The 16967-nt window shown below is 41.7% G+C and overlaps 1 protein-coding gene across 3 annotated transcripts in view; it reads left to right on the top strand.

The window, feature by feature from the left end:
• The first annotated feature begins 2527 nt into the window (after positions 1-2527).
• KIDINS220 (kinase D interacting substrate 220) overlaps positions 2528-16967 on the top strand; it is a 77728-nt gene continuing 63288 nt past the window's right edge. For 2 of the 3 annotated variants that reach the window (XM_065681583.1, XM_065681581.1), the window contains exons 1-2: positions 2528-2659; positions 10530-10677. In XM_065681583.1, coding sequence (XP_065537655.1) covers positions 10570-10677 — 108 coding nt within the window. In that variant the 5' untranslated portion in view covers positions 2528-2659; positions 10530-10569. Of the gene's footprint in view, positions 2660-10529; positions 10678-15151; positions 15213-16967 lie in introns of those variants that run through there. The other variant, XM_065681582.1, reaches the window with a different exon arrangement.

The following is a 16967-nucleotide window of genomic DNA, read 5'->3' as shown; positions in this document are numbered from 1 at the left end:
TAAGCTGAGAAAATTGGAGGAAGGAAAGAAAATGCTTTAATTATTACAGTAATTATAATCAGAATAATAAGATTATTAATAATTCAAGCACAGCAATATTTTTTAATTTCTATTGGATAATGTTGCAGTCTGAAATAGCAGGGCAATTATGTGCCTGAGACAAGCTTGGTTACTGTGGCAGCTAAGCTTTTTAGCTGTTTAAAAACTAAAACATTAAAAATCATACATCTGTTGTGAAGGAGGCTAAACGGAAAGGTTAAGAATTACTTGGGAAAATGTTCTTCTTGGGGGTTTTGGGGGTGTGTTTTGGTTGTTTTTTCTTTGGGGCATTTGGGTTGGGTTTGGTTTGGTTTTGGGGTTTTTTTTGTGTCTTGCTAAATTTTATCCAGGAGTTTTGGACCTCCAGAGGTCCCTTCCAACCTCAACCATTCTGGGATTCAGTGAAATCCTGCAGGAGATGGAAAAGCTGAGAAGAGAAAAAAAGAAAAACATGCTTGGAAGAAAATGTTTTATTTTGCCAGCTTATATACTGCAGCATTTTACAAACATTAACAGTTATTACCTTTTAAAAAAGCATTATAAAAATAATGTAGTTCTATACAGACTCACAGCTAAGTGTGACAAACTGTATATGACAAGTTTTTGCAGACAACTGATAAGAGATTATTTATATGCCTTATCATAGAAAAAGTATTTGATGAGAAGTGGGCTGCTTTGTGTGAAATCCTAACTCTTAGATTAATTTTGACCCTTCAGTGGGACTGTGTTTCATTCTCTATGTGAAATAATCACTAGCGAGGAAGTGTCGTTCCTAATGTGGGTGTAGGGTATGAGCAGAAGAGCAAAAGGGTGTCAGGAGTTGGAATGTTCCATAACAAAAGGGGAACAAAGTAAAGACCTGTACAGAAAATGGTGCCTCCTCTGCATTGTATTACTGGTGTGTGCACAGTTCCTTGGTCCACTGGAGGGAAGGAGCAACGGTCTCTCCACCTTGATAAATTTGTAGTTGTAGGATTAGAACACAGCTAACACCTGGTGGGTGGCAATGCTATAGTACTGGCATATGGATTTGGGCATTGAGGAGCTCCTAAAGTGAGAGGTTAACATGCATTTTAGTATGAGCTCTGAAAAAAAAAAAAGAGTAATATTTTGAAAATAAGAGGCTAGCACAAGCAGTCTTATCAGACTGTAGTTTTTGATGTACATGAGGTTACACAGATGCTTGAAATGTCAGGACCTCTCAGGTAGCACAGTGAGCACTTCAGTGCAGCAACTGCAAGGATTCATTCATCTCCCATGTGTTCAGGTTGCACTTCTGTTGTGTAAATAGGAATGTGCTTTTTGTCCTTAATTTCTCCCAGTTTTTCGGCTTAATTGGTGTTTTGGTGCCAGATCTAAGTGGATCTAGATTTTGATTTTCATAGCTTGCTCTTTTGCCTTGTGTTAACAAGTTTTGTGCATGTAAGGAAGTCGTTTATCTGAGTGCAAGAATTTCTTAAGGCAATAGGAGAAATCATGCTTTAAAAAGTCAGCAAAGGGACTTACAGCACACTTTCTGTTTGTGAGTATTTGGGATGTTTCTTTAAGAAGCTAACAGTTACGGCTTTGTAGAGAGATGGAAGATTGCGGCATTGTAAACATTTTAAATCAATGCTTTGACCCTTGAAACTGGTAACTTTAGAAATAAGCAGGAGTATGGGGGCTGTGCTCCCTTCCCTTGCTGGTTTGTTGCCATTCCAGGTTTAAGCTAGGTCCTGCGATCTCTGCGGGAGATACTACTGTTGTAGTCGTTAGAGGTCACCTCTCTTCCAGTTGTCCAAATGCGTTAAAGATGGATCCGTTATCATGGATTTGGACGTGACCTTTTGCAGTCACTGGGTGAATTTTATCGCCACACGGCGATACGGAATACACGGTATACACGGAAGAATCGCAGAACATGCTGGAGATGGCATCAGAAGGCTGCCCCTGGGCTGTGAGGTGAATTGCAAAATGCCCGCGAAGCTGCCCCGGCATTTGGGCTGTGGGAGCGGCTGGTGCCTCTCAAGGTTTGTGAGGTGCCGAGGTGCGGTATTTGCCACCCCCTCCATGTTTACCAAGGGCAGTCCTCACCTTCAGTTTGCAGCCAACGTTTTCGTCGGCGTTTTCCCAGCTTTTCTTTCGGAGAGCAGCCCGGGTGTAACCGCTCAGGCACCGTGCTCCAGGTACGCTCCCGGCGGTGCCGGCTCTCTCCAGCCAGCGCCTCCTCCCGCCTTCACCGCGGCCAGGGCGGTGGGACGCGGCGGAGCGCGGTGACTCACAGCCGCAGGGCTCCCGGGCAGGGTTTTCTCGGGTGCCGTTATTAGCCGGTTACACACGGTCGTTAGCGTTGCAGCCCTGCGGCCGCTCAAGGCGAGGCTCCCGCAGCCTGCGCGCTCCGCGGGCTGACCCCCGGGCACGGCGCGGACATGACTCCGGCAGCAGAGCCACCGCCCGCCCTCAGGGCGGTGCCGGCCCCCAGCACACGTGACCCGGCGGAGTGGGGAGGGAGGGCAGAGGGAGGTAAGATGGCTGCCGCTGCCTGGGGGAAGTGAGGGGCCGTCGGCGCCGCTGCGCCCTGCTCAGTCTCCGGCTGATCGTGGGGAGCCGCCCGCAGGGGCCGAGTCCCTTCGGCTGTGAGGTGAGTGGCGAGATTAAGATGGGGAGCGCGGACAGCGTCGGCCGGGAGCAGAAGGGCAGGGGAAGGGCACAGGGGAGGGGGCGCTCCCCGCTGTCAAACAAAGGCGGCCGCGGGCCCCTCCTCACGGCCGTACCCGGCGCCCCCTCGCAGCTCGGGGGGCTCCCTGCGGGAGGGGGATTAACGGTAGCGGGGCGCTGGCGGGCCTGGCCCCCTCCCGCCCCAGCAGCAGCGGCTGTGCCCGGGCCGCTCCGGTTGGGCCAGCCGCTGGTACTCCGGCGGCGAGGTGTGAGACGGCGGACGGGGCCTTCTTTTGTAAGTGGCGGATACGGTTTACCTGAGATAAAACGGCCCATGAGGTGCCGCTGGCACGGCCGGCTACCGCTGTCAGTACCATGCCCGGAGATGCGGGAGCCTCTTGGATCTCCTTTTGTTAACTTGTTCCTTTCCTTTTGTTAACTCAGAAAGGTAGATACGAGCTCGACTCGTCAGGAAGGTTTGGCATCTAATTCCCAAGGTAAAGAATCACGGGATGGTTGAGATAGGGAGTGACCTCCGGAGGTCATCTGGTCCAGCCCGCTTGCTTAAGCAGCTCTGCCAAGTTGACCGAGACTGTGCCAAGATGGCTTTTGTGTATCTCCAAGGATGGAGACTGCACAACTTCCCTGGGCAGCTTGTGCTAGTGCTGGATCACCCTCACAGTGAAAAAGTGTTTCCTGATGTTCAAACAACACCTTCTATGTTTTGTTTTGTTACCATTGTCTTTGGTTATGTGACTGGGTACCACTGAGAGAGTTGAGTGGCAAAATCTCTTTAAAGGTAGGGCTTTGCCACTTCTCATATATGCCTAAAAATTGGATGAGAAAAGTGATTACCCATATGTGACTTTTTACAAAGGAATGGTGGGGCGAATAATAGAGTAATATGTCTTGCTGGAAAAGTGTTTGAATCATGGAATTAATTACCTCCCCTTCCCCCCCCCCCCCCCCCCGTCAAAAAGTAAGGAAACGGACAGTTTAAATGGAATTTTATTCATCATATCAGAATCTGTAAAAAGCCCACGTATTTGTATATTGGATAAGCATTTATTCTTTGTTCTGCAGTGGTGGTTATTTAAAATAACTTGGTTGTTTTGAAATTCAAATCTTCGTGAAACTTTGTGCAACTGCAGTTTATGAAATGTGGCCATATGCATTTAAAAATCTTTTTAACAGGAATATCTCCATCACATAACTGACTTTTTCCTTAGCTGAAAATACTCTCACAGTTGGATTTTTGCCATAGAACTTGTCTGTGACTTAAACCCATTATTTTACAATGGAAAACCTGTTGGCTTTATGAGATGATGTGGAATTCCTTGTGTTTGTGTCTGTTTTATATGGGTTTTGCCAGAATTGATTTATATTGGTTGGTATAATTTTTAAAGAACTTAATATTGATACCTGTGTCTGTTTATTTTTTTGAACTATTTAAAACCTGAAATAGTGTTTTGTAGGAGTAAGCATTTTGTACAGGAATTGAATTTTCTCTCAGAATTCAGCTGTTCTTAGTAGTACCGTTTGTATTGCTAAATTAAATTCTCTCTTAAAGGTAGACTAGTTTCTCTGATCAGGTTTAAATCCCATTGTCAGATACTTCACAAACCCTTTCTTTTATAACTGATCTTTTAAACCGGGATAGAACATAGCCGTATCTGATAGTTGCTGTCAGATGACAGTGATGACTTGTTATTTAAATATGTATTTTTGTCTTTCCAGTCTTTTGGATATAATCCCTAGTCTTCATTATTTTATTTACATTAAAAAAAAAACCTCCCCAAATAAGCAATTAGAAATCCAGAACTACAGTACTTGGGAGTGGCCGTTGTCTTGAGTGCATAAGGTGGAAAAGAATTACTTCTGATCTTCATTTTCCTGTATTTTCTATTGTGTACTCTACTAATGGTTCCAACCATAGGTCCTCCTTTTTTTTGCAAATGTTTTTTAGTTCTGGAGGCTATGGACATCCCTATCTTTAGTTATTTCTTTGTGTCTTTTTATATTTTCTAATTTCCAATAATTTCCAATACAAAGTAACAAAAGTATAATTTATTACAGTGTTTCTCATCTGGATAACCAATGTGGCTAAAAGAAGTGGAATCAATGTTCCCAAATAAATAAGGAGAAACTGAAAATCAGCGTAAGGTCATTAGTCATAATGGAATTCAGGCCCTGGAGAAGTGGTGTGGGTGTAGGCTGCTTGTGGAAACTTGAAGTTGTTATTTTTTTCTGCCTCTGAATCATAGAATGGTTTGGGTTGAAAAGGACTTTAAGACCATCTAGTTCCAACCCCTCTGCTGTGGGCAGGGACACCTCACCCTAGACCATCTCACCCAGGGTCTATCCAGCCTGGCCTTGAATACTGCCAGGGATGGAGCTTCTCTGGGCAACCTGTTCCAATGCCAGAAATCAGTATTTTAGAGACTCATTTCAACTGTTTTGAAAATTTCTTCTTTGAACAGAATCCTGTTTGACTCAGTCCCTATAGAAAGAACAATTACAAATATTTACAGCTTTATGTGGTGCCTAACTTGTGATCTCAATGTTTATGAAAGTATGTCCACTTAGCAGATGATTATAGTAAAGCGTTTTATAAAGTGTTTTATGGATGGGTAATGCTTGTATTGGCAAGATTCTTTGCAGTGTGAGTAAAGGTGATGTTCCAATGTGTTTTCCATTTTTAAATGCCATCATAAAGTATAAAAGTGTACGGATATGAAACTGATTTATGTTAGTGTTTTATAATAACAGTTTATATGTTCAATTCTTCTGGATTCTACAGGTGTGGGGTTTTTTTTTTTTTTTTTCAAGTCTGATTTGGAAAGATGACATTTCCAGTTCCTAAGGGCAAAATACTGCGTGTTTCCATATCTGATTTGTACATGCTCAGATTTCAGCAGCGCTGTAATTATTTCCTTTTACAGTTAACTGAAAGATCTGTCACAGTATTGCATGTTGGGAAGGTAGTAGCTTTTATATCTGGAAATAGAAACATGTTGAATAGAAGGTGGCAGATTTTTCTTACCTGAAGCGCGAATGTCGTGTCAGTTGCTGTTACGTATAGAAAATGAAACAAGAGAAGAAAGTCTTCTCAATAGTGCTAGTGTTTGACCAGTTTTGTTATTTATTTATAAATGGTCACAGCTCATTTAAAAAAATACTGGACAGGGCTATGAAAAAGATGGTGAATTGGGAAAACAGTGAGCGGTAATTAAAAACTGGTACAAGATTCTGAGAGTACAAATCTGCAGATTTGAGTTAGCAGGACCTCTGCAAGTCAGTATTGCTGCATTTGAGAGAAGCTAAGTTTTGGTAAATCAGCAGATTTTTGCAGTCTTTCCAAAACAGTGATAACGTGTGCTTCAGCTCAGGATGTGAGAGCCTTGCACAAACAAGTTAATCCTTGTGCAAGTATTACCTTCACCTGAGCATTTCTGCTTTAAAAATGTCTTTTTGTAGTTCTTAGTGTGGTCTTATAAAATACCAAAATTTGCTGCCTGAGGGCATTGTGAGATTTCCAAGCTTTAAAGTTTGGAGTGTGAATGAAGCTGGTTCATGGGCTGGGAATCAGCTTGATTTGGCTGGAATAAAAACCAGCAGCATTATTCCTTAGTGGAAAAGGGATCAATTTCCAAATGGGCTCTTGGTTTTAACTGGAAGTTTTGTTATAGGTTGCGAAAATACCTCTGCTGTGTCAAAGCACAAAGTTAATTGAGTAGTTAAAGACTCTATGTATTGGATACTCTTGAATGGGATTGGTTTTGCACTAGATTCATAAAATTGGGCAGAGATTAAGTTGTCATCCTTTATTTTGGTAAAGGGTAAGCAATTGAGTTGTTTTTTTGTGGGTTTTTTTGGGTGATAGTTGTTCTAGGGTGTCTATTTTGAGTATATATCTTTCAGGAGCTTTTTCCTTTGGAGGGGCCAGAATAGTTATTAATCTAGCCAGAGAATGTAGCTCAGAGTCTTGTTTCAAAGTATTTATGATAATTTAAAAGAAATCTTAAGCATTGGAAGAAATCACACCTTAGTGTCCATCACCCCTATGGACTTGGAGTACAGTGCTTAATTTTCATAACATAGCAACATGAATCTTATTTAATAAAAAAGAGGACTGTGGCTATGCTCAATTTATATTGACTTACTGTTGTGAGAATACCATGAACAAACTGCAGCCTAATTTTAGGCATGTGAAGGGGGCCTACAAGTATGCCAGAGAAGGACTCTTCATCAGGGATTGTAGTGATAGGACAAGGAGTAATGAGTTTAAACTTGAGTAGGGGAAGTTCAGGTTAGATATAAGAAAGAAGTTCTTTACTGTGAGGGTGGTGAGGTACTGGAATGGGTTGCCCAAAGAAGTGGTAAATGGTCCATCCCTGGCAGTTTTCAAGGCCAGGTTGGACAGAGCCATGGGCTATTTGGTCTAGCGTAAGTCATCCCTGCCCATGGCAGGGGGGTTGGAACTAAATGATCTTAAGGTCCTTTCTGACCCAAACCGTTCTGTGATTCTTGGGGAGGAATAATAAGTAAAGCTTCCAAACAACATGAATCTTTTATATATCTATTTGTTCACAGGGTGGTGGCTTTTCATTCTGTTTTGGCTTGTTTTTTAGTTTATGGGGAAGGGGGGGTACGTTGTTGTGGTTTTTTTTCTCCCCTCCCCCCCTTTTTTTTTTTCCACTGGTTTATGTAAGGATGAGAAGAATACTTATGCTTCGATTAGTTTGGTGAATTCAGGTTGCATTTTAAATGGAAATTTATGTTGCTGACTCCCTAAACAGTGCTTTATTAAAGCCTTCTAGTGATGTTAATTTTTTGATGCTTTTAAGAAGCTAGCCTGAAAAGTGGCAAATGAAAGCATGAGGATATAAAATTTAAAAATTATCTTTGATTTTGTTTTGCTTGTTTTTGTAAAATAAGACTTTAATTTGAAGAAGGGGCTATTACGTGACATTGAAGCATAAGGGGTAAAAAATATTAATGTACTTGTAAGTGGTTCACCCCTACAAAGCTTTTATGATTTTTAAAAAGTAATATTATTGAGCTTGTAAATGCATCTCTAGATGTGTTCTTTAGCATCAGGTATTTTGCTTTTAGTCAAAGGTTTAAGTTGCTGAACCCAGGACAGTTGCCTCTAAGGATTCAGATCTGCATTAAGGCAGAAGTTTGTGCTGTCTTAATAACTGGGAGTTCAAGCAGTAAGTTCTGAGGCAGGTTACTTATCTACAGTGCAGCAGGGCTGCCTTTTCCTCTTTAATATAGGACAGTAGGGAACATCAAGGGAAAAATCTTACTTTGAGGAAGCAACACTGAGTACTTTTTTCCGTTTCACACTAGCTAAGAATTAATTTAAAACAACCATAGAGTATTAACTCAGAGAGTCATGTGCTGATGTTTTCTAATATGGTTTCAAATTTAGTATTTGGTATGGAAAATATCAAGAGGATTTAAGGTACAGCTACAGGAGAGAAGCTGGAACACTTCACAGAGAAATCAGAAAATGTCTGTGGTATCAGTGGAGCTAGTGGCAAAGTCAGTTTTATGATTTTCTGTCAAAATATGTACAAAATGATGGAATGCAGGTGCCAACATGTGAATAATACCATTTTAGGTGCCCAAGAATATGTGAGACATCTGCTTAGGGCTGTAAGATACTGGTGCAGGCCATGATAGAGGCAGACTATTTTGGACTGGCAGCTGGGTGCCAGGGAAGATGCTGACTCTTCTGGTATTTTTGTATCTGAAATGGCAGTAGGAGCCTGCATGTGGGCACTTGAGTCACTACAATCATTGCTTGTTTTGAACCTTTCTTTTTTGGTGTGGTTTAGTTGGTCGTTTTTTGAGTTTGCAACCTCTCAATTAGCTCTTCCTCCTACTGAAAAAATAAAGACAATTATGTGACACCATTGTAGTATTGCTCACCCCGCTTTGTGTGATGGTCCTTTAACTGCATTGTGAATGTGACAGACTTTTTGTGTTTAGTGTATTTATAGCTTTTTTTTTTTTTTTTTTGGAGAGACTGGCTATTTGTGTAGTGCCCAGTATAACTGTTGCTGGGCTTTGTATGGCTAATTGACTTTTTTGGTTTCAGGTTTGAGTTTTATATAATGTCTGAATGATATGATTTGATTTGAGTATTTTTACATGGTATGTGGACATTTGGAATATGGAAAGTTCAGATGCCTAAGTCCTCTTTGGAATTTGTCCCTTAAACTACAACCTGGATTTTAAGCCCAAATTTAACAGTAGGAGTCATGTTTACTCCTTTTCTTCTCCCTCTCATCTTTTTCTGCTTGCAGATGTAAAAGGTACATATTTTATAGTTTCTTTTGTCACTGGACATTCATGTGTGCCTGAAGTTATATGTGTACCCAGAGCTGCTGGCATCTTAACTGACCTGGGTGTGTTGGCTTCTTTGCTGGCACATTTATGAACAAGACATTTTTATATGTGGGTTAGTCTGATGGCTGTGGTGCTACAGAAGTGTTCAAGGCCAGGCTAGATGGGGCTTAGAGCAACTGGTCTAGTGGAAGGTGTCACTGCTCATGGGGGAGCGGTGGGTGGAAATAAATGATCTTTAAGGTCTCTTCCAGCCCAAGCCATTTTATGATTCCATGACAAGTGAGGGCAGGTTGTGTCTAACATACCCTGACAATAGTGTCTTTGTCTCAATATACTTACTTGCTAAAGGAGAAAGGGTGGTGGAGCTAGGTTGTTTGTTTGATATATCTAAATCTGTAACTAACTACTCTGTGCTAAGCATAGTGAACTTCCTGCTCACTTCTTGACTGTTTTGGGTTAATGTACCACTTCAGTTGGGAGTGCACAAAAATTCACTGGCTGCTTTTATGTGAGAATAAAGGTTAGTGTTTACCTGGGAAAGCTGCTGGTCTTTGGCTTCTTCCTGGTAAAGAGCAGCCTATCCAGTGGGCTTTAGCTAACACTAAACTGGATATTTTCATCTGCTGTTACGCTGCTGTCACACAAGAAAAAGCCAGAGACAGAGCAATAATGTCATCTACTGATGAGGGGAAAGGTGGTAGGGGGTAGGTGTAGTCCTGTGTTTAGCCGCACGACTTGTTCTTCATCCAATAAAACTTAATTTAGGTGCAGTGCATAATTCAGCTGCTGGAGCCATATGTGTATAAATTTGGTGCAACAATACTGCTGGTTCTCTGAATTTACTAGCCCAGAGCTTTTTAGGAAGTCTTAAATGGTTCTTAGTGGTCTGCCTTAACCAAGAAAAAACTTTTCTGTCTTACATATTAGAGGTTAAAATTATAAAACAAGTCAACAGAAGCTATGTTAATTTTGACTGACAAGTTAACACTGTGCCATCACATGTAGGCATGTCTGGGCAAAGTTGGTGATAACTGATTTAATAAGTGGTGTTTCTCAGAGTTCCATATGGCTGCAATTTAGGTATTTCACTGTATTTCATAATGCTGTATACTCAGAAAGGGTAAGGGTTATATTGTAAATAGCCAGTATATATATAAAGTATGTAACATATGCAGATATTCCTATAGTATTATATATGCAGGAAAAAATATGCAAATGAAAGACTACTGTGCATTCCTTCAAAATGCTTATTAGGATAAGATCTAAAAGTTAGAATAATTTCTGTAATTTTCTAAGGACTAGAAAGATTCAACAATTTTCATTGAAATGTAGTACATTTCAGTGCACGTCTCCAGAGTGTTCTGTTAAGGAGAATGACAGGTGTTCCTACCCAGCCAATAATTTATGGGCGTGTACAATTAGTGCTTCCTAATGTGAGAGTTAACTCACAGCCTTTACTTACGCTTTTTTTTTATCTCCTTTCCTAAATACAGATAAGCTTTGTTACAGAAGTGTTTTAAATACTGCACGAAGATGGCAAGTCTGATGAGTCAGAGCCTGTTGACCTATGTAGAAGAAGGAAATGTCCCTGCTCTGAAAGCGCTTCTTGAGAAGTGCAGGGATGTAGATGAGAGAAATGAGGTAAGACCATTTTTTGAAAGGCTGGTTTCATATTGCAGCTTGTGTTTACAAAATGAATTTGTGACATCTCACTGGTCACTTAATACATAAATTCCAGTGTTATTTTCAAGTGATTGCTAACCTTTGCGTAGACTGAACCAGTTGTTCAGTCTCTGTCAGCACCTCAGCATCTCTCATTGTGTTGTTTTTCTGAGCTGTCTTCTGAGCTGGAAAATGTGGTTCCATCCTTACTTTGTAAGTGGAGATTATACCTGTATTTCTGTGGCTAGGAATTGTTTCTTAGTTTACAGATCTAGCTGCATGTACTTTATTGCTCTGCCTATTTTGGGACAAAACCTGCAATGACTACAACTCTTTCCCCACATACTGGTTTCCAGGCAAGATATGCTGGTATACAGTCCAAACAGGAGCATATATTGCAATTCATTCTAGGCAGATGCTCATCTGAATGAAAAGATATGTATCCAAAAAGTAAGTCTGGGTGTAACCAGGAGGATTAAATGACTTTACCAGGATTACACAGGAAGTCTTGATACACAGTAGGGAGTTTAGATGGGAATTATTCGGAATCCTCAGGTAGTGCAGTAATTATTAGCTTGTGCTTTGTCATCTGATTTAGTATGTCACCACCAGCAATTAGTATTTAGTAATTTAGTATATCACTGATTTAGCATATCACCACCAGCAATTTAAGCAGATGAGCTGTGAATTCATTTGTACTGTACTAATGATTCCTGAGAGGAATCTTGGGAGGTTTGATTCATGCAAATGTCTGTTGCTAGTGACTGTTCACATTGTTTTGCACGACATTTAAAGTTCAGGTTATCTTGATGCACTATTAAGTCTTCTGTGTATTTACAAGTAAGTTTAGGTGATGTGTTTTATCTTCTGTAGTAGATTTTCTGCTTTGTAAGTGTCTGGACTTTTCTTTCATCTGGATGTAGAGCTTATATTATTAATTTTTACTTTAATTCTGTTTTCTTAAATGATGTTGGAGAACTGGACCCTTGTCAATTTATGTGGCATATTCAGAAAATCAGATTTATAGAACTCGGGATAGAAAGGACCTCTGGAGGTCATTGGATTCAGTCTCGTAATTGCAGGACTAGCTTCATTGGTACATCAGGTTGCTCAGGGTCTTAACAAGCAAAATTTGAAAGTCCTCAAAAGGATGGAGAACCTGCATCCTCTCTGGGCAATACTCTAGTGCTTAACCGCTCTTTGTTTAAAAACATGCTCCTTATATTTTATTGGAATACCCTTTGCTGCATCTTGTGGCTGCTGCTTCTTGTTTTCTTGTATATCTCTGAGAATAATCTGCCTTTTCTTCTAAGATTCTCCTTCTTTCCAGGTAGTCTGAGACTAATATTGATGCCCCTTACTCTTTTGCTTTCCAGACTGAACAAATCCAGCTCTCACTTTCTGCTTGCATGTCTTGTGCTCCAGTCTCTCAACCATGTCATTTGAGTGACCCTGTTGCTGGACTCTCCAGACACCTCTGTTGTTGGAGTCTCTCTGTTGGGACACCTAAACAGTGGATTCAGCCTCACCAGTGTTGAGTAGAGGGCTAACTGTGCTGTTGCTAGAGGCAGCCTGGGATTTTATTTGCCTTTGTTGCTGCAGGGGCTCACTGGTAACTCATTGCCCTCTTGTCCTTTGGGACCTCATCCCTGTTTCTGCAGTGTGACTTCTCAGGCAGGCAGTTCCTGGCCAGTACTGCTGCATGGTATCAGTCTGGTCCAGTCTCTGCATTTGCCTTTGTTGAACTGCAGGAGGGTTGTCAGCCTGGTTCCCCAGCATGTTGAACTTCCTCTGAATGCATCCCTGCTCTCTGGCCTGTCAGCTGCTCACCATAGCTTGGGGTAGCTGTAAACTTGCTTAGAGCACTTTCTGTCTCATGGTTCTGGGTGTTGATGAAGTTGCTACAATGTTAGCCCCAGATCAAACTGTCCCAACTGGGCACCAGTTACTGTCAACTGTTGAAGGTTAACTGTTGAGTCTGACAGTGCAGGCAGAGTTTTTACTCACCTTGTAGTGTGTGGAAGACTGGCTTTCCAATTCTTTTTTTTTTTTTTTTTAAAGTAAGTCTTGGAAAATGCACATTCTGTTTGTTGCATTACTTTTTTAAACATATGCATATGTTAAACATATGCATATGATAGTCTATTTTTTTGAAAGAAAAGTTTTGGAAAGAATGATGCAAAGAAAAGAATGATGTGTACTACTCCAAACCAGAATGCATCATGAAGATGTAAAATCAGTGTAGATAATTTAGCCTTACTGTAGTTATTAGATCTAGTGTCACTTTTCTTTCATTGTCGGTACATTCATTTCATGCTGTGTACATGCATAGCATCATAGAATAGTTAGGGTTGGAAAAGACCTCAAGATCATCTAGTTCCAACCCCCCTGCCATAGGCAGGGACACCTCACACTAAACCATCCCACCCAAGGCTTCATCCAGCTTGGCCTTGAACACTGCCAGGGATGGAGCACTCACAACCCCCCGGGCAACCGATTCCAGTGCCTCACCATCCTAACAGGAAAGAATTTCTTCCTTATCTCCAATCTAAACTTCCCCTGTTTAAGTTTTAACCCGTTACCCCTTGTCCTGTCACTACAGTCCCTGACGAAGAGACCCTCCCCAGCATCCCTATAGGCCCCCTTCAGGTACTGGAAGGCTGCTATGAGGTCCCCACGCAGCCTTCTCTTCTTCAGGCTGAACAGCCCCAACTTTCTCAACCTATCTTCATACGGGAGGTGCTCCAGTCCCCTGATCATCCTCGTGGCCCTCCTCTGGACTTGTTCCAGCAGTTCCATGTCCTTTTTATGTTGAGGACACCAGAACTGCACACAATACTCCAGGTGAGGTCTCACAAGAGCAGAGTAGAGGGGCAGGATCACCTCCTTTGACCTGCTGGTCACGCTCCTTTTGATGCGGCCCAGGATACGGTTGGCTTTCTGGGCTGCGAGCACCCACTGCCAGCCCATGTTCATTTTCTCATCAACCAGCACCCCCAAGTCCTATGCATATGCTGAGGTGTTTATAATGGGAGGATTTTCAGTTTCGGAGAGATATATTAACCTCACCAGCTGGCAAGCAGTCTATCTGAAAAGAGGGATAGTCTGTTCCCTCTGCTGGTAATTCCTCTTGATTGACAACATGGCCAAAATCAGCCAGATAGACTGTGTTGACTTTATCAACAGTCTCATTGCCTTCACCTTCTTTTCTAAATTTTTCTTCTCTTATTGATGGGACTAGGTGCACTCCTGGGTTTCAGTAACTGCCTTTTTTGCAGAGATCATTTCCTGGATACCTTTTTTTTTTTTTTTTTTTTTTTTTCCCCCCCCCCAGTCTTCTGGTATATTGCATTGGAGACATGTATGGTTTGCATCAGTTTTAAACCTGGGTTAGGGACAGGCTGTTCGTACATTTTAATGATAGGAGTATTGTTTAAGTACTAGCTCTTCATTTGAATTCAGTGGCATTGAGTGCAGTTCTGTTTCCATTTTAGACCTGCCAAAATGTCTTCTTGTCTAAAAACAAAATACGAAACCAGGAATACCAGTGGAGTAGGTCTAAAAAGATTGCTGGCACTCAAGCCAAGGTTTGCTAGTGCCAGGATCTCCCAGGCTGCAGTGACTTGTCCAATGGTAGGATCACCCACATTGTATCCAACTCTTTATATCTTGACTATGATCAGTTGCCAGAAAAACTGGGATGTTCTGGTCAGTTTGTGTATATGGATGGTTTGGTTGGATTAAGACCAACAATTTCAGTTAAGTGGAGCATGTCTCAGTCTTTCTGCCTTTGTCCTGGGTGTTCTTTCCCCTGTGCATATTCTTCTCTTATACCAGATACATTGATTACCTAACAACTGGTTATAGATGTTTGCCTTGTGTGATACTCTTTGATCCTAACAGCTTCCAGTTTCCTTTGATGTGCCTTTCTTTGTGCTCTTCTGCTCTTGATACTGAAGTACCTTCTGCATCTTCCCTTCTGAATATTCTGTTCTTTCACAGATTGCAAGAGAGAGCTAATCTGTAAGATAACACCACTGAACGACTTCCTTAAAAAGATACAGGTCTGACCCTTTGTAATTTGGTATTCCAATACTCAGGCTTACCTGTGATGTACAGATACACAGTACTTGATGTGCTTATGAGAAATATGAGCATTCAGTTATAGTGGTGTGTCTAGACTCTTGAGCAGCTTTTGAGAATTAATGTGGATGTCACAAGCATAGTAATTATCTTTTGTTTCTGTGTTGTGAAATCTTCATGATTGGCTAAAACATTGAATCTGTATTTGAACATCTTCTAGAAAAAAGGAGAAGATGTTTTTAGTACCCCTATAGAAAAGTTTTACCTTTGTCTTAAGAATACCAGAGACGGTCTACAACTGTGTGATACTTCTTGCAGAAAGTGGTAATTTTCCCATTCACAACCTCCTCTTTCCCAGAGATACTTTGGTTTGTGTTGTCCGCCTGTGGAAGATGATCACAGTGATAACAGTAATAGCTGTTCAGAAGGAGGTAAGAAGAATGCTCATGCTAAAATAGGGATTTTTGTGTGTATTTCAAAAGTGCTGCTCGGAAGGGACCTCTGGAGATGATCAGTCCTGTGTTCTGAAGCAAGTTGCTTGGAGCCAGCTGGAATTGGCTGTGTCCAGCACAGGGCAGTCCTAGCCTCTCTTCACAGACACTTGGTGCAGCTGCCCCAATACTGAAACCTGGACACCTACATAGTACATTGGGGCAGAGGGAAACCTAGTACTCCAGCCTGTCAGGGTCCCTCTTGATGGCAGCACAAGCATATGGTGCGTCAGCCATTCCTCCCAGCTGTGTTTTGGCTGCAAAGGTGCTGAGGGTGCACTCTGTCCCACTGACCAGGCCCTTAAAGGGCTTGAGCAGGACTCCAGTATTGACTCCTGTAGTACTGGGCTGCTGACTGGCCTCCAGCAGGGCATTGTGCCACTGGTCACAGCCCTCTCAGCCTTGCAGTTCAGCCAGGTTCAGTCCACCTCACCGTCCATTTATCTACTGTGTACTTCATTAGTTGTCTGTGTGGATGCTGGGGGAGAGAGTTTGTAAATCTTTGCTAGAGATGGGTTAAACAGTGTCTCAGCTCTTGATCCACCAAGCCAATGATGTCATCACAGAAGGCAGCCAGATCGGTCAGGCATTATTTTCCAAATCATTTGGCAGGTATCTTCCCCAAATACTAATTTATATATAAAGAACTTGTTTTAAAGAGCAAAAGTTACCACTCATCTCTTTTCAAAAGAGAGCTGTTCTCTGTTTTTGTTTGTTTTGGTTTTTTTAAATGACCAGACCTAAGTGCTGCTATACTTTAGGAGCTAAAAGCAAAGGTATCATTTCAAATACAGAGCAGTTGTATCTCAGAAGTTTGCTGGCACAGAAATAGGCTGATGGAAGGGTGAGAGAGTCTAATGGACTTTTAAAACATCATTGAAAGCAAATAAAACAGCTTTTCTGTCTTTAATCTTTCCTGAGATGAAGCTGGCTGTTAAGAATCTGTGTTGCATAGGACAGGAATTATGTCTGTATTTGGTACGCTGTCAGACAAAAGTGTTGTGTATAACTTGACTATTTTTTCTAAGACTTCAGCAAGAAACCTTACTGTTACTCTGAACCAGTGTGTATGTTTTAATGGTCAGTGCGGTTCCTAGGCTAGATTGATTGATTTATTCATTTCTAAACCATGTGATGGGGCTATTTCAAGATGTAAAGGTGTAACAGGCTGTAGTAAAAATGTCTTCAGTGGGAAAATAATTTGGAAAGAAAGTTATTTAACAGTGCAACTTTTTTTCAGCTAGTCATTTCAAATGTCTGAAACTTCGTGGGTGTTTGGCTTTTTCTTTGTCTTTTCTGTGACAGGGTTTAATATCACAGTCTCTGTTCTTATTGCGTATTTACTGCATGGGTTGAAACACAGCCCTCCTCACTGGTTCTTGCTGGCAGTTAAAAACCAGAAATAACATAGCTCTCTAGTTTTCTGCCTTTTGTTGGTGGTGTGTATTCATAGAATCATAGAATAGTTAGGGTTGGAAAGGACCTTAAGATCATCTAGTTCCAACCCCCCTGCCGTGGGCGGGGACACCCCACACTAAACCATGCTGCCCAAGGTTTTGTCCAACCTGGCCTTGAACACTGCCAGGGATGGAGCATTCACAACCTCCCTGGGCAGCCCATTCCAATGCCTCACAACCCTTACAGTGAAGAATTTCTTCCTTAGATCCAATCTAAACTTCCCCTGTTTACGTTTTG

Source organism: Lathamus discolor, chromosome 5 (assembly GCF_037157495.1).
Source record: "Lathamus discolor isolate bLatDis1 chromosome 5, bLatDis1.hap1, whole genome shotgun sequence".
Taxonomy (NCBI): domain Eukaryota; kingdom Metazoa; phylum Chordata; class Aves; order Psittaciformes; family Psittacidae; genus Lathamus; species Lathamus discolor.
The sequence above is the reverse complement of the archived record's forward strand: the minus strand, read 5'-3'. Positions and strand labels throughout refer to the sequence as shown.